The following is a 23,046-nucleotide window of genomic DNA, read 5'->3' on the forward strand; positions in this document are numbered from 1 at the left end:
TCAGACAAACACTCAAAATATGCACTTATTTGATGAAATCAAACTATGTTTCTAAGGGAATAATTCCATGAATAAGAACATGGTTTCGCAAATGAGAATACAAGCAGTGTAGTTGTACAGAACATAGATAAATTCAAAAATTGACTCATTCGATACCATGTGTCTCAAACCCAACTCTTCCTTGAAATTTGAAAACCATACAATGAAACAAATCAGGCAAGACAGAGCCAAGAGACAGAGCCAAGAACAATACTACTGATACTGCTTCCAACAAGTGACCGAAATCATCAAAATTAGTGGTGATAATGTCTTGTTTCCTCACAACGGAACCACAACACTTATAAACCCTTGACCAAAATTAGTGGTGATAATGTCATGTTTCCTCACCAATAGCAAAGTAACCTAAATTCCAATAAGCACCAAACAATAAGGAAATCAAACTCATCCCCAAAACCAATACTATACAAAATTTCTCCCTATCTTTAGCCTTAGATTTCAAATACAAAACCATTCATATCCGTTCAAAAATATACACGGCAGCACCTATACCAATATCTATAGAAAATTACACTTGTATCCATCCATTTGATTACGATATACAACAATAATCTGACTAGGCAGATTTTCAATCAAATAGAGATCAGGTGAATATATTTTATAATAGGGGTCTATATTTTCCTGCAATATAACAACAGCCATAGTTGAAAGGAAAACTCACTTGAACTTACGAACTTGAAGCTGCTTTAAATATTCTATGGCAAGAGAGAAGATGCACTTGTACCGTAGTATATGCTTCACAAAAAAGAAATTTATCTCGAAAAGAAATATAAAGCATTGCATCAGGTAAAATTGAGGATGAAAAGTAAAGCAACAATATCTTGATTGAATATTATACCAAGGTAATTAAGTTTTAGACAAAAATAACAAATGATCAGAGCATTATGCAGCATGTGACATTCAAAAATAAAAAATGCTCTTGGCATTCTCGCCCAACTCCTAGAGCAATAAGAGACATAAACCAAAAAAAAAAACTTAAAACATTACATTGAGGAATAAACACGCAAATAAATAGTTGATATTTAAAAGAAAAGCAGCAGGTCCGGAAACTTTCTGCTTACAAAATCCAAGTATTCACACTAGACACTATAATCATAGCATAAAAACAAAAAAGAAATGGACCTGCCACTGCCGATCTAGAAGCCAGTTCTGGGAACAAAAGCTGTGAGATGACGGTGCAGACATCACACTTAACCTACAAAGCAAGTTTACTAGACGAAAAATTGACATCCTACGGATCAAGGACCATTTATTGTAATAAAGACAATAGACTTCCCTGGATAGATCATCTTGCAAGATTCACCTTTTCAATGCCAATTTAGGGATCATCCCTCCTCCATGATGCAGGATACTTGTTCTTCCCATCCTTGATGACTCGAATAGCCATAGTTTGACCTTACAGGATCCTTATTCTTCACATCCTTGATGACTCCAATAGCCACAGTTTGACGCATGTCTCTCACAGCAAAACGGCCAAGTGAAGGATATGCAGTAAAAGTCTCTACCACCATGGGCTTGGTGGGAATCATCTTAATAATACCAGCATCGCCATTCTTCAAGAATTTGGGCTCCTTCTCAATTTCAACATTAGTATTCCTGTCAAACTTGCTAACAAGCTTGGCAAACTTGACAGCAATGTGGGAGGTGTGGCAGTCGAGAATAGGTGTATAGCCATTTCTAATCTGGCCAGGGTGATTCAAGATGATAACATGAGATGTAAATTCAGCAGCCTCCGTAGCTGGGCCACGCTGGGAGTTTGAGGCAACATAGCCTCGCCTGAGATCCTTAGCAGACACATTCGTAACATTAAATCCCACAATGTCACCAGGAAGAGCCCGAGTGAGAGCTTCATGGTGCATCTCCACAGACTTCACTTCAGTTTGGAGCCCAGTTGGGGCAAAAGTCAGCACCATTCCAGGTTTCAAGATACCAGACTCAACGCGTCCCACAGGCACAATTCCAATTCCTCCAATTTTGTAGACATCTTGAAGTGGTAATCGGAGAGGCCTGAATATTAACCTCTTAGGCCTTCTGAATTGGTCAAGAGCTTCAAGAAGGGTGGGACCCGTGTACCAGTCAAGGTTAGAAGAGCGCTCAATGATGTTATCTCCCTCGTAACCAGAGATAGGGATAAAAGGAATTTTACCTAGGTTATAGCCAACCTCGCTCAAAAAGGGTGAAATTTGACTCACAATTTGTTCATACCTATCCTTGGAGTATTTGGGTGCAGTGGCATCCATCTTGTTACAGCAGCAGATCATTTGCGAAACACCAAGAGCGAAGGCAAGTTGAACATGTTCATTGGTCTGACCATCCTTACAAAAACCAGCTTCAAAACCACCAAGTGTAGAATCAATGATAAGAACAGCACAGTCAGCTTCGGACGCTCCGGTGATCATGTTCTTAATGAAATCCCTGTGTCCGGGGGCATCAATGAGAGTGCAGCGGAAGTTGGTTGTCTCAAACTTCCACAGAGAAATGTCAATTGTGATACCTCTTTCACGCTCGGCCTTGAGCTTGTCAAGCACCCAAGCATACTTGAATGAACGCCTGTTTATCTCAGCAGCTTCTTTCTCAAATCTCTCGATGACATCTTTTTCAATACCTCCAAGCTTGTAGATCAAATGACCAGCCGTCGTTGACTTCCCGGAGTCGACATGACCAATAAACAGAATGTTAATAGGAAACTTTCCCCTACTCATCAGTCCTTAAACTTGAATCTGCCAATTCAACACTGAACAGAACCCCTATCATTATCACATGTATGTTTGTATGTATATTTATATAATATGGTATATTATAATATAGGCTTTGTCAAACATGCACAAGCGCAAAATGGTCTTACAACAATCACAAACAAATGTTATTTTCACTATCCGATCAATACGTCACATCATATTTCATTTAATTTAATGGTGAAATTTATTGATCCAATAGTGAAAACTACTTTGTGCATGATGCAATACTTGTCTTATTTTTGTCTTATTTTCACCATTGATCAATAAGTCACATCATATTTTGTTTAATTTAGTGGTGAAATTTATTGATTCAAGGGTGAAAATTAGTTTGTGCATGATGCAAGACTTGTCTTGGTTGTGCATCATAGAATTGACCTATAATATAACAAATAAAATAAAAGCATAAACCCTACCATTATTATCATAACTAAATACCTAATCGAAAAGAAAAAGTAGAAAACAAACAAACAAACGTACACTAAATTGTGCGAAAAACCTACGAATCAGTGATATTGATGATAAGAATACATGAATTAGAAAAATAGGAGGAATTTACGTACCTTCGAAGGAAGCTGCGATGAACGCGGGGAGGAGAAAGATGGTAGAGAAGAGTAGAAAAGAATTTCCTGTCAGATGTCCAAAATGAGCAGCTTTCAGTATTGCTAAGGATGCATGCAGTGGGTTTGAAATGGGCTTAGAAATTCTTGAACGAGAATACTTATAGAAAGTGATTAATAACCTTGCTTAATTTAATTTAGAATGACACAATACATAACTATAGAATCCAAATAACCACCCTCCTAGAAGTTAGGAGCAGTTTATATTTTCTGTAACCACTATTTTTATTTTTATTTTGGTCAAGTCTGTAACCACTATTTAAACAGTAAAATAGTAACTACTACTATTATATTTATTTAAATTAAATTAAATAGTATATGATATGATGTGGAGGGACTTATTCGTATCAAATGCTTCACTGTTATTTTGCCAAGAATATCATTGGTATGCAGAGTTTATTATATTCATGATCTTTTTTTGTTTTTCATTGGTATGCAGAGTTTATTATATTCATGATCCTTTTTTGTTTTGTTAAGTAATTACCTATGTGCACATATTAAAGAAAACCAATATAAAATAACATAATCATATTATTGTAAGGTTAAGGTGCATTTGCAAGTAACTTCAAATCATGGTTAAGCTTTTTTTTTCTTTCCAAATGGGCGTGCTTTTAGTTTCCATTTGTAAACTAAATTTTTCAGGAGCTGACTGGTAAACTTATTTTCACCCTTTTATTGGTACATTACATACATAGCGAATTAATATGATTTGTTATTTAACACGTTTTCCTACCGCGTTTTGCTCCAAAGTCCTGACTCAAGCGGTTTTGAATTTTTAATTTAAGGCTTCGTGATGCTTCATGAAATGATGTTTCACTTGATATAGAACCACTGATATACATATATGTTGAACTTTCTGGACATGTCTACGATCTGCAGGCTCCGTCAATGCGTCAACTACATTTGCATGATACTAGCCCAGACTTTGAATCAAAACATTTGAAGATTAAAAAGCACTGGAACTCTTTTAACACTGCTTTCTTTCGTGATTCGGTATATATAATTGACGAGGTATCTAATCATGGAAAAACAACACTGATAGATGTTGAGGTGCCACAGATGTAAAAGTGTGCATCCAAAGATACCCCGCTTAAAATCACATATCAACAGCGCTCAAGCACCCTTTCATGCTTACCAGCCATCTCCCGAAAACTTAAATATTTCAATTTCTAATACATTGGATACATAAATTTGCATAAAAACTTAATATTAAGTCCTTAAAAGTGCCCCAGGAACTTGTTTTCAATTATTAACGGAAAAAATACTTCATTTTATGTGGACAACAAATAAAAAATTGTTATTCGTAAAAATAAATGAAAGAGATTGTCACAATTGTAATTATTTATATTGTAATTCAACAAATAACTTCAACATTCAACTAGTAATAAATCCATTGCAAAACTAATGAAAGAGACATTGTTCTTTAGATATATAGGATATGGCATGAAATCATTACGTTGATACAAAGAAATAAAAACTTAGACCATGACAGGGAACAAAGCTGTTGAAATTTATCTTACTTCTTACACAAACTATTGTCCAATCTTAATTTTGGCACAACACCAAAAATGGAAAATAACATATATCACAGATGGAGTAACAAATTAAATGTAAACTAATAAACTTCCATGAAGCTTCTATTGACTTTTAATTTCATAATTGGTGAGAATCTATTGGAAATCAAAGCAAGTTGAAACTGGTTGTTTTCCCAGACCATAACAGGGCAGTGATTACCTATAAGCTTTTACTTTCATCTCTCAATATTACAACAGGCATAGTTGAAAAATTTAGCAAAGATAACTGGTTGTTTTCCCAAAATTTACTGTTGTTACTACCCTCATAGTAACAACATTGACATTTAGCAAAGATAACTGCTGTAAATTTTGGGTTCCTATGTAAATTTTAGACAAAAGTAACAAATGATCAGATCAGAGCAATATGCAGCAAGTGACATTCAAAAGTAAAAAATGGTCCTGGCATTCTTGGCCAACTATATTTCCTAGAGCAATAAGAGACATGACCCAGCAAAGCCGAATAAATCACAGTATTCACACTAGACACAATAAGGAATAAACACGCAATGAAAAGTTGATATTTAAAAGATAATCAGCAGGTCCGGAAATTTGCTGCTTACAAAATCCAAGTATTCACACTAGACACAATAATCATAGCATAAAAACAACCGTCGATCTAGAAGCCAGTTCTGGGAACAAAAGCCGTGAGATGACGGTGCAGACTTCAGACTTAACCTACAAAGCAAGTTTACTAGACGAGAAATAGACATGCTACGGAACAAAGACCGTTTATAGTAATAACTAAAAAAGACAATAGACTTCCCTAGATAGATCATCTTGCAAGATTCGCTTCTTCAACGTCCACTTCGGGATCCCTCCATACACATGCGGTGTAATTCTGCTGCCCGTCGTTGATACCTTGAAAGGGCATAGTTTGACGGTGCAGGATCCTTCTTTTTCACATCCCTGATGACTCCAATAGCCACAGTTTGACGCATGTCTCTGACAGCAAAACGACCGAGTGGAGGGTAACGAGCAAAAGTCTCTACCACCATGGGCTTGGTGGGAATCATCTTAATAATACCAGCATCACCATTCTTCAAGAATTTGGGCTCCTTCTCAATTTCCCTATTAGTATTCCTGTCAAGCTTGCTAACAAGCTTAGCAAACTTGACAGCAACGTGGGAGGTGTGGCAGTCAAGAACAGGTGTATAGCCATTTCCAATCTGGCCAGGGTGATTCAAGATGATAACCTGAGATGTAAATTCGATGGCCTCTGTAGCTGGGTCATCGTGGGAGTTTGAGGCAACATACCCTCGCTTGAGAACCTTATCAGACATATTCGCAACATTAAATCCCACAATTTCACCAGGAAGGGCCTGATTGCGAGCTTCATGGTGCATCTCTATGGACTTCACTTGAGTTTGGAGCCCAGTTGGGGCAAAAGTCAACGCCATTCCAGGTCTCAAGAAACCCGTCTCAACGCGTCCCACTGGCACAGTTCCAATTCCTCCAATCTTGTAGACATCCTGAAGTGGTAAACGCAGAGCCTTGAAAAAAAAATCAAACCTTTTAGGCGTTCTTATTTGGTCAATAGCTTCTAGAAGGGTGGGACCGTTGTACCAGTCAAGGTTAGTAGAGCGCCCAATGATGTTATCTCCCTCATAACCGGAGATGGGAATAAACGGAACATTTTGTAGTTTATAGCCAACCTTCCTCAGAAAGGGTGAAACTTGATTCACAATTTCTTCATACCTGTCCTTGGAGTATTTGGGTGTAGTGGCATCCATCTTGTTGCAGCAGCAGATCATTTTTGAAACACCAAGAGCGAGGGCAAGTTGAACATGTTCAGTGGTCTGACCTCCCTTACAAAAACCAGCTTCAAAACCATCAGTTGTAGAATCAATGATAAGAACAGCACAGTCAGCTTCGGACGCTCCGGTGATCATGTTTTTAATGAAATCCCTGTGTCCGGGGGCATCAATGAGAGTGCAGCAGTAGCTGGTTGTCTGAAACTTCCAAAGAGAAATGTCAATTGTGATACCTCTTTCACGCTCAGCCCTGAGTTTGTCAAGCACCCAAGCATACTTGAAAGAAGGCCTGCCTATCTCAGCAGCTTCTTTCTCGAGTTTCTCCATGACATCCTTCTCAACACCTCCAAGCTTGTAGATCAAATGACCAGCAGTGGTTGACTTCCCGGAATCGACATGACCAATAAACAGAAAGTTAAGAGGAACTGGGGGAGGAAACTTTGGCCTACTCATTGTCCTTAAACTTGAATGCATCTGCAAATACAACACAGAACCTCTATGATTATTACATGTATGTGTATGATATGTTATATTGGGGTTTTGCTAAAGAGTGTTGGATTTCAAATTAATAAATAAATTATTCATTGAAAAAGTCAAATAGTTTTCAATTGAATACATAAATTTTTGTAAAAAATGAATGAAGGTGCGTCCAACACCCGACACCACCGAAACTTGTGATTACACTAAATTATGTCAATTTCTCAAAATTCGTATGTGTGTTGGTGTATTATCTGGTGTTCATGTATGTGCTGAATAGCTTACGAGTGTGGGGTTTTCATAAATTGTAATAATAATCCAAAAACATAAACGAAAGGAAAAAGTAGAAACCCAGTTATTATCATAACCGAATACTGAATCGGAAAGGAAAAGCATAACACAAACAAACGAAAAAGCTACGAATCGGTGATATCGATAGTAAGAATACATGAATTAGAAACGAAGAAATAGAAGAAATTCACCTTTGAAGGAAGCTGCTATGAAACCCTATCCAACCGCAAGTATGAGAAAGATGGTAGAGAAGAAGAGTAGTTAAAAGAGAATAAACAGGATTTGACAGAATTGCCCTTCTTTTCATAATTTATAATTTTTCTTGTGTGATTATCAATCATTTGGCTGCTTACGTGGCGCTAATTAGACCCTACTTTCGGCAGTAGTAATCTCACATGTGTATCAACCTGTTCCTTAAAAAAAAAAAAAAAAAAGGTTCTGAGGTTGATCTGACATTCTGTTTGCTCTGTGATGTTGATGATCGATACATACTATGGATTTTTTTTTTTTTTTCACACCTTATGTGCATACGTTGAACCCTCGATTCAAAAAGTTGCACCGTAAACACAGAGGATGGTGATCAGAGTGGAACTTACTCGACACTTCATTGTAAGCATCCGGAAAAGCAAGTCGTCAAGACATATTCGCCACACCTCTGTCAAGCCGCTTCATCACTCTTCTTTGGCCCACACAATTCCTCGCCCATGTGAACTTTCCATCAATTATAGAGATATCTAGTGATTTACGGGTATCCATAGTTCGAAGCAAAACATCAGCCCTCGTATGATTAAAGTTTTCTTCCCTTTGTTCACTTGGGAACATAATTTCGTTAAAATCACCTATAATAAACCACAGTCCTGCAATCATGTCTTTGAGGTCGGTGAGAGTCGACCATAATTCCACCTTAGTTGAGTAAACAGGACTAGCATACATTCCTCTTAGAAACCAAGAGTTGTTCCCCAAGGATAGATAAAGCATAATTGTATCACACTAAACATTCACAGCAAAGGCAACCATTCTCCTTCCAACCAGTTTCATAATCCAAATTCCTCCCACTTGACCACGGGCAGGTGCAGTTTTACTACCCGGCGAGCCTGGGCACATGCCCTAGCTCAACCCATACTATGTTTCTAGAGTGCCAATTCATCACAAAGATTGCTTGAGAACAACTCAAGTTTCTTTTCCAAAGATATATAGATAGATAGATAGATAGATAGATAGAATTATCTGAAAATTTTGATCAACATTTATACTAACAAAATATTCCATTATCAACAGAATCTTAATTTGTAAATAAAATACTCTTGAGAATCAATTGTCTCAGCCATTTAGAATAAAATCTCTATAGGTCAAAATATTCTAAATTATTTTCTTTCCTTTTAATTTACACTAGCAACAAACTCGTGCTAAGCACGGGCCCGTGCTCCGCACGAGTTAATTCGAAGTTGGGATTATGCATCAAAGCACATTGTGTTTCTATATGAATTGAGAAAATAAGAAGAAAAAAAACTAATGAATAAAGATGTCGTTAATGATAAAAGGGCAGATTATATTGACTTCCCTTGAGATTTTTTTAAACAACACAAGCACCCCCTTCTAATTTATCAAACACATCAATATCCCCTCATTTTATCCATTTCAATAACTTTGTAAACATATAACTTAATTTCAGTCATTTTGGTTTGTTTGTATCTGTTTTCTATTTTCATAATTAAGTTAAATGAGATTTTTTTTTCTCGCAATGGAGAAACAATAACAACATTTGGTTTTACCACCAATTAGAATCAAACATCGGCAATTACGTAAGAGATCAAAAGAGAATATAGAAATGAAAAGATTTTTTATTAAAATAGTTGTTGTTAAATATTATGAAGTGGTAAACTAAAAATATGTGAAAATAATAAAGATTTCAATATTGATAAAGATGTCGTTATGAGTCTCGTGTATGAATTGAATAACTATATTATTTAGTGACTCATTTATCATTTTTTTCAGTGTTTTTATAGTCATATTTCTAAAAGATATAATAATTAATAATAAACAACAATAAAAGAATATTATTTTATAATATGACATGGTGGATTGACTTCTTTGATTCTCCGTTGTTTTCAAATATGTTGAGATCTGCACGTTTCAAGGTCTCTTGTTTGCCTACAGTTTGGTTCTTCAAGATTGAAAGAGCTCTTATGCTTGCTGATTTATTTAGGGAGTTGTTGACACTTGGATTTTAATATCATGTTGACGGTCGATCCATTAATTAGTGTTCGCAGATGTTCACTTTTCATATTGTTTGTAACCTGATTTCGCGCTCGTTACGGGCTTGTTGGGTTGCGCCCATGATTAGTGAATTTTTTTTAGGATAGATTAGGTTCGATCAATCTTTTAAAAGTTATTTTCTCTCTCAAATAAATAGGATATTTTGTTACAAAAGACACAAAAAGGTAAATATATGTTGAGGTGTCAAAATATTAAGATGAGACAAAATTGTGTTTTTACATGTCATTAACTTTCATAATTAGAGAAAAAGATAATAGATTGTAAATTGTTTTTGACTCTATAGATATTTATAAGTTGAATTATCGGAATATTTGTTTTGATCGAGATTAAGATTAAGTTTGTTTGTTTTTGAAAAAAAAAATATTGAGTCAGTTTGTTTTATAGAGTGAGTTTGTTTTAATTTGTTTTTAAAAAAGAAAAAATAGGGGGAGGTTGAAGCAAAATACACAAAAGGATATAATTTTGATGATGTGTTAAAAAATTAAGAAGGGGGTAAGATTGTATTTTTGGTAGACATTAATTTTCATAATTAGAGATAGAGAATAGATAAATTGTTTCTAACTATTTAGATATTTAAAAGTTGAATTATAGGAAAATTTGTTTTGATTGAGATTAAGATTAACTTTGTTTTTTTTCTTTAAAAAAATATTAAGTTTGTTTGTTTAATCGAGTGAATTTGTTTTAATTTGTTTTTAAAAGATAAAAAATAGGGGAAGGTTGAAGCAAAAGACGCAAAAGAATGAAATTTTGATGATGTGTCAAAAAATTAAGAAGGGTTAAGATTGTATTTTTGGTAGACTTTAAGTTTCATAATTGGAGTATAGAAGAGTATAGAAGAGAATAGATAAATTGTTTTTAACTATTTACTCCCTCGGTTTCAAAATATAAGCAAAATTCACTTTTTAGATTCATTCATTTAATGATGTATGTGGTTCATAATATGGACCATATACATCATTAAATGAATGAACCTAAAAAGTGAATTTTGCTTATATTTTGAAACGGAGGGAGTAGATATGTAGAAATTGAAATTATAGGAAAATTTGTTATGATTGAGATTAAGTTTAACTTTGTATGTTCTTTAAAAAAATATTAAGTTAGTGTGTTTAATCGGGTGAGTTTGTTTTAATTTGTTTCTAAGAGAGAAAAAACAGGGGGAAGTTGAAGCAAAAAATATAATTTTGATGACGTGTCAAAAAATTAAGAAAGGTTAAGATTGTATTTTTGATAGACATTAAATTTCATAGTTAGAGAATAGATGACCTCATCCGTGTTTTCTAAAACTTTATCTATTAGAAAATCAATATAACATCATTTTCTTCAAAACATGCGACCTAAAAAAATACTTAACATACGAATCATTCAAAAAAATAATTCTAACCTCTAGTTCATCATAACATTGACTCCCTTTGTCAAAAAAAAAAAAAAATAACATTGACTCCCTTTAGATTAAAGACTCGTAAAAAAGTCAATAGAAAATTCATACAGGAAAATAAAAATACTAATGACAGAAAATATTTATTTCAATAACAAAAACAAAATAAGATAACCATCAAATCACGTTACGAGAACCACACAAATAATCATCCACCATAAAATAAAATGATCTACAAGGAAATCAAACAAAGCACCCTTCTTCAATCAAGACACGCGTCTTACAAGATCGTCTCATCCAAAAAATATTTGTCCGAAGATTATTGCTTGATACCATATTGTAATGCCCCGATTTTTAAAAGATATTACTTAAAAATATTCATTTTTGGCTTTTTTTCTAAATAAAACTATAAAAAAAGAAAATAATAGAAAATATATCTATAATAAAACTAGTAAAATAAAATGATACAAAATTATTCTTAAAAAGGTGATTTTCTTATTAACCGAAGAAATTCACAATACTTCAGAGATATTTTACATCATATTTACAATTTAATAAACCTGTATTTGTCCCCGCGTACGCTTCAGTCACACATCAACTTATTTATTTCTTTGACACCTACAACATTTTATTAGTGTAAGGGTCAATTTTCTTATCCAAATTGGTTCATACTCAAAGCACCTGATATTTTACATCATATTTACAATTTAATAAACCCATATTTGTCACGGCGTACGCTTCAATCACACATCAACTTCATATTTCTTTCTTTGACACCTACAACATTTTATTAGTGTAAGGGTCAATTTTCTTATCCAAATTGATTCATATTCAAAGCACAAGAAACAGTATCATAAAGTAGATGAATCAATTCTTCTCAATCAAAAGGAAATAAAAATACAGCCAACTCATATAGGAAAAGGTTTATAAACATTTATATAGCAATAAGAGAAGTTCATCAATTAATACAACACAAATATACAATGGACTCAAATGCAATTATGCATAAGATGCATGTTCTTAAAAACTAAATGATACGAATATAGTCAGCCCGCCACTAAGGCATCGCACATAATATGCACATGTCATGCATGATGATGAGAATAAATTTACGCGCCACTAAGGCATCACATAGAAAATGCAAAATGATAATAAAACATAATTCCCACCACTTAGGCAACCATAATCAAAATAAAATACACGCCACACAGGCAAACAAAGATAAAATACATATACCACATGATAAAGTAGCATAATTAGATTCTCAAAATTTATATCATCGCTTTCAGACATAATTTTCATAATTGAAACTTTAATTACTTAAAGGGTTAATAAGTCTTTACCCCCTGTAATATATGTCATTTTCGGTTTTCCCCCTTGTAATTTTTTTTTGATTTACCCCCCGTAAAAAAAGTTTGTTTTGATTTACCCCTTAATAGGCAAACAAAAAACCAATTTGATTTTTTTCAAAAAAAAATCGTTTTTGTTTGACCTATTAGTAGGGTAAATCAAAACATTTTTTTTATAGGGGGTAAATAAAAAAAAATATTACAGTGTGAAAACCAGAAATGACATATATTACAGGGCGTAGAGACCTATTAACCCTTACTTAAATATATAATTGAATTGTTTTTCTTTTTCTTTTCAATTGATGAGAATATCTACCACTACCTCCATATGAACTTTTGGAATACCACTTGATTACACAATTGTTACTAAATTGGAAAAAGTCAACAAACAAACAAATTCATCAATAATAAACAAGTTTAAATTCAATTACATAATAGGGGGTACAACCATTCGCCTAGCACATTTCAAATAAAGTTCCAGAAATTTAGCAAGTGTACTAAACACTATCAAAGTAATATAACAAAGTTCATTTCCACGAAGTATAACAAAGTTCATTTCCACGAAGACCGTGTTAATCTCAAGTAAACAATATTGTTATTAAATAGGACGTGTAAAGTTTATTTTAACGCCCGAGGCAATAGGTTTGTTGTGCATAAAAAGTGAATAAAAGAAAATAAGGTTGTTCAGAAAAGATAGAGAGAGATGAGACTAAGTCTTTCGAATCCTCTGAGTTCCCCTAATTGGTACACTGCACCTATTTCTCATGAATATTTCTTTAGTTTTACGATGATTAACTAAAATAGCCCTAATCAATCCCTTGACTTAGAACCCTATTCTCATAGTACGGTCCCTAATTCCTTAGGTGATCTAATATTCTTTGAAGGTTTGAAAAACATTAACCTAATATCACAAATAAATGATTATCTATTCCTAGACTAACCCTGTTTATTTGAACAATTCAATTAGGTTTAAGTTGAAAGCCATGGTCAGCAGTCATTCATTCTCACGAAATCATGTTTATATTTGATCAGGATATAAAAAGCATTAAGAACAATTGAATTGAATAAAACTAGATTGATATTCACAATAATAGAGTTTCATAGCAACATGATTCAATTAGGGTTACATCATAATCATCTCAGACCTAATCTCTAAGAGATTTAGCTACACATGGTAACTAAAAAACAAGATATAAAAGATAAAAACATACCCTTATAAAATCAAGGAGATAAAAACTAGGGTTAAATACGTTTTTGGTCCCTGTAAATATACCAATTTTTCGTTTTAGTCCCTCTGAAATTTTTCTTCAACTTTTAGTCGCTATAAAATTTTCAATCTCTACTTTTGGTGACTATTTTTAAGTTAATTTTAGTATTTTTTTTAATGAAATTGTGCAGAAATGTGTAGAATATTGTAAAAATATTTCTCAAAAAAATTTAGAATTTTTTAACAAAACATAAATTTAATATGAATTTTTAACCATAAAAAATATAAAAATTCATATTAAATTCATGTTTTGTTAAAAAAGTCTATTTTTTTTGGGAGAGATTATTATAATATTATGAATATTTATGCAAAATTTTATTGAAAAATATGAATTCTACATATGAGTTTACTTTAAAAGAGGGACCAAAAGTGAAGATTGAAAATTTTTGGGGACTAAAAGTTGAAGGAAAATTCTAGAGGGACTAAAACAAAAAGTTGGTGTATTTATAGGGAACAAAAACATATTTAACCCTAAAAACTATATATAAAGAAAACTACCATTTTCAACATTTTTGGGCTGAATTTTTCCTTTTTCAAAAACACTTTCAATTTTCAATACAAATATCAATTGTAACAAATAGATAAGAATAAATTTAAATATTAAAAGAATGTAACAAACACGATACAAATATATATCTGATTTTTTTCCTTTATCATTTAAAAAATATAACAAACTAGATGAACATATTTATACTTATTTTTTCATTATCCCAATTATACCCTTAACCAACTTTTTATATAATATAGATTGTTGTCGGTGTCATTAAAATAAATTTAGATTATATTTTTTTTTGTTATGTTGCTGATTTTATTGAAATAGATAATAATGATTAGTTTGGTTTGTTATAATTTGAAATCAAGAAACATTTATATTTTTAGATTTAACCAAAATCAAAATTTCATACAAAAAAATATCTTACATAATTTTCAAACGTTAGCGAAATAATTGTTGTTTTCAACAAAAAATTTCTATATTAGCTGTTTTAATATGTGAAATATTACACATGTTAGACAAATAAAAAAAATAGCACTGTACACACTCCGGTCACTATTATAAGCAAAAATGAACATTTTAGATTCATTCATTAAATGATGTATGCAGTCTATGGTAAAGACCGTAAACATTATTAATTGAAGGAATATAAAATGTTGATTTTTGCTTATAATAGTAAACTGAAGGTATAATAAGTAATTCGAAATATACAAAAAAATGAAAATTAGAGCAAAATCAATGGCTCAAATCCAAGTGCAAAAATTAATAGCGATTTAACCAATAGTATTTTTTTTAAAGGGGGTTAAAATAAATTATTTAACTTCCAATTTCAGAAAATAAGGTCTGGCACAAAAAAGCCCGTGAGCAAGGCCCATATTGCTAAAAAAGACAAAGGCCCATAAAAAAGTCTTATAAATACGGCTTTCAAGGAACACGATCTTTTCAGTTCGCCGTCCACCAGTTTCACTTCTGTTCTGTTTTGTACTTTAGTTTGCTTAGGTTGTACTTTTATCGGTCTTGCTTTCCTCAAATCTTTACCTTGAGATCTTATGATGATTTTTTCTGAAGATCTATGATTTATGAAGATGATATTTGTTTTCGTTATAGATCTATTATTTTTTTTTTGAATTTTGTAAAGTATCAAGTAATCCTGTAAACAACCTAATCTGTTTCTAGCTTTGCAGATGGGCAGAGGTTGGTTTTTGTGTTGTTAGCGGCTGCCTTGCTGTGTTAACCACATGTTGTTTTTTCCCCTGTGTGCGGTGGCTTGTTGTCAGCTCCTGTTTTTTTTTTTGTTGTAATTGTGATCTGCTGTAACATTTGCCTTTTTGCACTCCTTGTGCAAGGCTGTTTCTAATATATATGCTGTTTCAAAAAAAAAACTAATTCCTTCATTTTTTTTTCTCATAAAGTTTCTCTATTTTTTCGATGTTTTATGTAGATCTGTGATTTTATGAATTGTTAAGAATTATTTTGTTTATTGTATTATATAATCTTCCATTTAACATCAACGAGTCACATGGTTTCTCCACTTTTGTTGTGTGATTTTATGGATCTGTTATGAATATTTGCAATTTTTGCGTTACTTTCATTTTTCGTCGTCTGTGATCGTAGATCTGATAGTATTTTGCAGTTTTTATGTAGATCTATTATTTTCACAATAGTCGTGAAATCGTACATCTGTCAATGGTATGTTTACACCTACGTTTTTATTAATTTAATTAAGAAATAATAAAAATAATTTTATAGTATTTATGTTTAATCCTTTTTTCTGATATAATTTTCAGATCGTTTACAATTTTTATGAGTTCCTTTTGAGTTATTTGTGTATAATTTTTATATGCTGTTTCATTTTTTTTTTACAGATCTATTTGGTGGGAGTGCTAGTTGGTTATCACATAAAGGTCCCGGTTCGACTCCGGGCGAAACCATATATTTGGAATTTCTTATCATTAACCAATGTCAAGATACATGCTACATATTTGTTATTTTTTTTATGTCGATGTTGTCTCAGTTTTTCAATAGATCTAATTGATTTTCATTTATTTTGTTCCAAAAAAACATCAACCAAGGTTTCGAGGTGTTGTTGGTTAACACATCAGTTTAACTTGCTGAAGGTCCCGGTTCGACTCCGGGCGAAACCATATATTTTGAATTTCTTGTCATTAAACAAAATCAACCGAAGTCAAGATAAATGCTACTTAATTGTTGTTTTATCTTTATTTACTTTTTTGTTGCAGTGTGTAAAAAGTAATAATTAAAGGACACATCCACAGCTTCCTATTACAAACGGCCCAGTAAATGTTTGAAGCCCACTTCCACACTCTTTATCAAGACACGACACAGCAATCTCCCAAAAACTTTCTTCCGCCGGTTTTGTCTCTGGGAAGCACATTTTTAGCAGGTTGTCTGATCTGAAACTTCCTTGAGGTAAAGTAGTTAATATTTACTCAAATTCTAGTTTAATTAATCACTTCATCCCCTTCTTCTTTGCTTTTTTGGATTTCACTATTTGGGTTTTACGATTTCACTATTAGGGTTTTTGTATTTTCACCAGCTTTCTACATTTCACTATTAGGGTGTTACACTATTGGCTTTGATCTTGTTTTCTGGATATTCAGTATTAAGGTTATGAATAATTATCTTCAGCTTGTTACATTACATGGTTATGATTAATTCTTCACTTTTGTTAGAATTAATTGATTTTCACTGTTAGTATTATGAATAAATGGATTGTGGATGTTTCTTGTATTACATTGTTGTAGGGGTTTAATGCTTTGATTGTTAGGGTTATTAATATTAATAATTGGATTGTGGGTGATTCTTGTATTACACCGTTGTTGGGGTCTATTGGTTTCACTGTTAGGGTTATGTACAAATGGGTTGGTGATAATTCTAATATTTCAATGTTGGTGTTTATTGATTTGACGTTGTTAAGGTCTTTTGATTTACTCTATTCTTCCTTGTTTATTCACTATGCTAATTTTCATGAGATTTCTATTTTTAATCTTCTAATTTTCTTGGCTCTTGTAATCACAGTCATGGAAGATGAAGACGCACCTGTATGGGATGTTGAGGGTTGGAGCTACAATGAAGAGCATGAGGGTTGGAGTTTCAATGAAGAGCAGATAGCCTACTTTTTGTATCTGCGCTACCAGGGTATGTTTGATGCATTTCCCAATGATAAAGCTTTTGACCTTTTGATGGGACGATCTTTGGAAGAAATTATATCGAAGATCGATTATGAGCATAGCCGTGCCGTTCATTTGGAAAAGCCTACACCTTGGGATGTCATGAATTTTCTTAACCCTGTCCCGCTTGGGGCCCCACTTGGTGATCCTAGTTTGATGCTGTGGGGACCAGGAAGGTTTTATGAGCCTGTGCATGGTGTTGATGGCGCTGTGGCTGTGAATCCGGATCTTGCCGTTCCAGAACATGGTGTGAATGATGGGAATGTTGTGTACGATGTTGGAAATCTGTTTGAACCTGAAAATGCTCTTCAGGAGGATGGTTTGCATGGTGATGATGGCGCTGCGGCTATGAATCCGGTTCTTGCCGTTCTAGAACATGGTGTGAATGATGGGAATGTTGTGTACGTTGCTGAAAATCTGTTTGAACCTGAAAATGCTCTTCAGGAAGATGGTTTGCATGGTGTTGATGCCGCTGAGGCTGTGCATCCGGCTCTTGCTGTTCCAGACCATGGTGTGAATGATCCATTCGATGAGTTTGTGAACCCGTTTGCCCCTGTTGTAGCCCCGCCGCAGAATGGAGTTGCAGCTCCACTCCAGAATGGATTTATGGCATACCATAACGTAGCGGTCCACCAAAATGGAGTTGGTGCCCCACTCCAGAATGGATTTATGGCACTTCAGAATGGAGTTGGAGCACACCAGATTGGATTTCTTGGTCACCAGAATGGAGTTGGAGCTCCACTCCAGAATGGATTTTTGGCAAACCAGAATGGAGTTGGAGCACACCAGATTGAAGAGGAAGATGATAATTGACCGGTGTTTCTGATTTGTTAGCTTGTTTTGTTTATAATGATTTTTCACGATTACTTGGGGGTTTATTGGATGGGATTTTGGGTTATTTGATGATAGATCTTTAGAAGGCATGGATTAGTTATGGAATTTGCTATTTTTAGGATGGTAATAGATCTCTTAGACTGCATGATTTGGTCTGATATCCTTCTACCATAGAAATTTTGAAACCTATAAAAATTTAACCTGATTGAGTATTGGTTTCTGTTATATTCACTATCTTGCTTAATTTGATTTCCATCTCCCTACCTAAAGAGGTTATGGAGACTTTGTGGAAACCAATTCTCTGCTGAATTGTGTTTTTTTAAAGGAACGACACTAGATTCTGCTAGAGATTGATGTCTATGTTATTCAACAGGGCACACAAATTGTCATGATGTATGATAGGGAAGTGGATCTTGACCACCGTTCTCTTCCTTCTTCATGTTACTTATTACTATTAGGGATGGGTTCCACAAAGGTTAACAAATGATTATAGCTGGAGATCCTTCAAGGTTCTATATGTGGAACAAAGTGATTCCATCATATCATTCATTCCCTCTTGGTCTCGTTTAATTAATCTAGTTACTAAACTTGAAATGAATATCAGATTTTAATCCCAACTAATCGCTAATCAATAAACGTGATTATAATTGATATTAATTGAACATAATCAAGAAAACTTAAGACACAAATTAAAGGAAACCAGTTGAGAGGAGGACAAGAGAAGGCCATGCCAATAATTTGGGCACATGGAACTTTGCCTTCCAAATTAGAATATAATTTTTTAACCTTTGGGTGGCCACCTTTTTTAAAAGGAAAACATACTTTACACTGCAAGAAATTTTCCCAATTACTCCCTCCGTCCCGGAATAACTGACCTATTTTCTAAAAAGAAGTGTCCCAAAATAACTGACCTATTTCAATTTTCAATACAACTTTCATCATTTCCAATACAATATAACACTAAATAATACTACTTTTATCATTTCCAATACAATATATTTCACTTTTCCCTTTATTTATACACTTTTCTTAATCTGTGTGAAAAACCAAAGTAGGTCAATTATACCGGGACGGAGGGAGTACATTTCTTGTTGAGAAATATGGTACTAGATCCTATTGCTAAAATGTTTGGTTGATCCGATCAAATTTTCTAAAACATGTTTTACAAATATATCTAAGCTATAGTAAAAGTATTATGCAATTTTATGTAGTAATCAATTTCGACCATTGATTTTAGATTGGGGGAATCACATTACACAATAAAATTGACTTTAAACGAATTCGACCGAATCATATGATCAAGATTTGTAACTTGACATATAGTTACTAGGGCCAATAACTCAAACTAGAGTTATATGCCTCAAAATTTTAGGGAGAAAAACCTTAAAAGTTTTTTTTTTTGAAGGAGAAAAACCTTAAAAGTGTCAATTAATCAAGATGTGATTTGTATATATATCCTCTTTGGCATAGGTTCATTTTTTGTACTCCCACGCGAAAAACACATATAAGGAAATTATGGATTTGAGTAGATTATTATGGTATTTTTGATTTTTTTGTTATAAAGAAAATTATTGCTTTCAGTAAATTGTGGTAGGTATAAATATTTTTAGATAAAAATGATACGGAATACACCTAATAAGAAAATGGATATACCTAAGTTATTTCCATTTAATCACACCCCCCTTATTTTATTCACATGCCTTTTTTAATTTTTGAAACATTTGAAGTTGGTCATTCTTTTTATAAATACCCTTAAGAAACCAAACGACAAACATCATAACATTACAGTTCCCGGTGGAGTCAAAGGAGGAAAATGCACAACACACAAAGAGGTCAAAAACATAGCAGCTTTGTCATACAAATAAAAGCCACAAAAGAACAACAAAAAAACCCTTGTAAATTCAAGTTAAACTTTTCAACAATGAAAATCTTTCATCGTTTACGTAAGGTTCTTATGAGTTTTGTATTCTCTTCTTCTCATCATAGGTCATCAACTTATTCATCAAGGCACAGAAATTCTGAAAGGTTTGAACCACCAAAGACTTCATGCAGTTCATATTATTCATCTTATTCTCATTACAATGAAGCCATTTCTGATTGCATTGAATTTTTCAACAAAGAGGGTATTTTGGATGGTCGAAAATCATCAGATGTTAATAATGTGTAACACTCTTTTTCATGTCCTATTTCCAAACCATATGCTTCATTATATACTTTGAATGTAAATGTGAGCTATGATTCGTTATTAAGCCATGGATTATCATTGTCATTAAATTTTTATTTTATTTGTTTTGATTATGCTTCCACCATTGTCACTATTTTCATGTGTTTTGATTATTGAGTGAGAAGAATAATATCAAGTTTTTTTTTTCTCTCTTTCTTTCTAGTTCTTTATGACTCACTCGTACGTGTGATTTGTGCATCCTTAATCATGTAACTATGAGTAATTAGTATTCATGAAGAAGCGAATATGCTTTTTGCGCCTCCATAAATCACGAGTTTTTTTTTTCTTTTTTGTGACAAAGAATTCCATTTCAAGGTGAAATCGTAATTAAAATTATTTATTAATTTTTTTTGACAGGTAAAATTATTTATTAATTAGTATCTTCATTTCCTAATTAAAGTTGATTGTATATTAAATTTATTAAATATTTATATTATTTTTCTAAATTTAGCATTAGAAAATAATGCTATGTTCACATCATGTTATTTATTGATAGTTATTACAATAAATGTACAATAATCAAAGATAATTTGGTGTCTCCAGGGGCGGATCCAGACTTTAGGTATATGTGGAGCTAAAATTAAAAAAACACATTAATGCAAACAATATTTTTTTTTGAGTCAGCAGAATTTATTCACGTCGAGTTATACTAAAACCGTACCACTCGCGGATAAAACGAAAAGGGACAAAAATCTGATGCCGTATATAGCGAAACACCGTAAACAATCAAAAAAACCCTGGAACCGCAAAATTCCAAACCAAAACCCACCTCCCAACTAGACCTGAAGCTAAATTATACTTAATGGTAAAAATACAGCAGCAACCAAAAAAGCTTTGGCAGTACACTAAAACCCAACCAAGCATACTATTGCTTCAAGCAGGAGGTCCTTAACCAAACCAAGCATACTACTATTTGAGAGAGGATGAAAAGAGAAGAGAGGCGTACGTGTTGTAGGAAGGGAAAATGAAAGAGAAAGTGTGAGTGAATGTTATGTGTGCTGATGTGTTTTCTCTACTATTAAAAAAAAAATATAGGGAAAAGCATGTGGAGCTATAGTCCCACATAGCTCCCACATACATCCGCCCTTGGGTGTCTCTAGATTTGGGACGGTCTTGCTTACCCCCATTCACTATGAGGCAAGCAAACCTTATTGCTCGTACTTATAAGAGCATTAAGTTAAGGTCTTAAGGCTCTGTTTGGTAAGCTCAAAAAAGAGCTTTTAGCTTTTAGCTTTTAGCTTATAAGCTTGTCTGACAAAAAATAGCTCTGTTTGGTAACGCTTTTTACAACGAGCTTATAGCTTATTTCATGAGCTTATAAACTATTTTTCAGAAGTTACTTCAAGTAGCGTTTGAGCTTATAGCTTATAGCTTTTCATGTTTTATTCCATTTATACCCTTACCACTTTAACTAAAACCCATGTTTACCCTTTGTAATAAATAGCTATTTTAAAAAAAGACATGTTATGTACTTATGTTTAATTAAATTTCAGATTTCATTGGCTGATAATAATTTTTTTTAAAAAAAAGGCTGATAATAAAATTACATGCTCACGTTATGTTTTGGTTACAAAATATAGACTTGCTTTTACATAACATTTCCCTTAAAAAAATGTTACTTTTTAGTTAAAAAAATTACGCTACATTTTAAAAATAAATTGCTGTCGCAATTAACTTTTTTTAAGAGGGTCACAAGTAACTTTTGTTTAATTTTTTTTGGAAAGGTTTTGCTTAATTTTTTTTATATAAAGTATAAAAACTAAAATAAAATAAACAGTTATTAAATTTAAAATATTTAAATTATCAAATATCTTAAATATTAATTTATAGTAGTATAAATTTTATATGAATTAATAATGTCCTTTTATGTAATTTTACATTTATCAGCTAGTTCAACCGCTATTTTTACCAAACACTTTAATTAGCTTATCAGCTATAAGCTATCAGCTAGCTTATCAGCTAAAAGCTATCAGCTAGCTTATAAGCTATCCGCTATTTTTACCAAAGAGAGTCTAAGTTTCTAAATTCATGAGTTTATAGTATCATCCTTTATTTTGGATATTTTGAAAGGGTTTTTCTAACATGTGCAAATTTGCACATGTTAAGAAGTTTAAAGTAGTAAGTTTATATTGGAACTTGTGTATTTTACATTAAATATATAATTTTTTTAATAACAACCATGATTTTCAATAAAAAGTTGCTTCTTTTAGTATCTTTAACATGTGCAATATTGCACATGACATGATAGACAAACCCATTTTGAAATGAGATAAGTTTATTATTGTGACACAAAATTTAATGCAGTTAAAATTTTGGTATAGTAAATACTTTTTCTATTTTAAAATAAATGTCGTTGAAGATTTCTATACGCACATATAAAGAATTTGAAAAAAATATTTAAAATGCGTGAATATAGTCACTAGACTACTTAAAAAAAAAGGAAAAAAATATTATCTATGCTATGTTTGTTGTACCAAACAATAAAAAATTGGACCAAAAAATAATTATTGCCAAGTTTGATACTGAAATAA

General features: G+C 32.7%; 2 protein-coding genes and 2 pseudogenes across 5 annotated transcripts; 2 read left to right on the forward strand and 2 right to left on the reverse strand.

The window, feature by feature from the left end:
* Positions 1-3,733, reverse strand: LOC146951759 (elongation factor 1-alpha pseudogene; annotated as a pseudogene). The gene is made up of 3 exons (XR_015032232.1): positions 3,356-3,733; positions 719-2,791; positions 1-402 (listed from the first exon to the last, which is right to left on the reverse strand). The product of XR_015032232.1 is annotated as an elongation factor 1-alpha pseudogene (transcript).
* A 1,749-nt stretch (positions 3,734-5,482) lies between these two features.
* On the reverse strand, positions 5,483-7,739 carry LOC146951760 (elongation factor 1-alpha pseudogene; annotated as a pseudogene). The gene is made up of 2 exons (XR_015032231.1): positions 7,697-7,739; positions 5,483-7,211 (listed from the first exon to the last, which is right to left on the reverse strand). The product of XR_015032231.1 is annotated as an elongation factor 1-alpha pseudogene (transcript).
* Positions 7,740-15,210: 7,471 nt separating this feature from the next.
* On the forward strand, positions 15,211-18,516 carry LOC146951761 (uncharacterized). 2 transcript variants are annotated; one of them, XM_085754871.1, is made up of 3 exons: positions 15,211-15,955; positions 16,132-16,696; positions 17,306-18,516. In XM_085754871.1, exon 3 carries the CDS (start codon positions 17,308-17,310, stop codon positions 18,268-18,270), a length of 963 nt encoding a protein of 320 aa, XP_085610997.1. In that variant the 5' UTR covers positions 15,211-15,955; positions 16,132-16,696; positions 17,306-17,307; the 3' UTR covers positions 18,271-18,516. The 2 variants fall into 2 exon arrangements, with proteins under 2 accessions (XP_085610997.1, XP_085610990.1); XM_085754864.1 differs by having other exon boundaries at positions 15,211-16,696.
* Positions 18,517-20,089: 1,573 nt separating this feature from the next.
* LOC146951762 (uncharacterized) lies at positions 20,090-20,464 on the forward strand. Its single transcript, XM_085755568.1, has one exon. It carries the CDS (start codon positions 20,105-20,107, stop codon positions 20,456-20,458), a length of 354 nt encoding a protein of 117 aa, XP_085611694.1. The 5' UTR covers positions 20,090-20,104; the 3' UTR covers positions 20,459-20,464.
* The last annotated feature ends 2,582 nt before the right edge of the window (positions 20,465-23,046 follow it).

The sequence above is a fragment of the Medicago sativa genome, chromosome 1 (genome assembly GCF_051527215.1).
Source record: "Medicago sativa cultivar Bolivia chromosome 1, Bolivia_mono, whole genome shotgun sequence".
In the NCBI taxonomy this organism is placed as follows: Eukaryota; Viridiplantae; Streptophyta; class Magnoliopsida; order Fabales; family Fabaceae; genus Medicago; species Medicago sativa.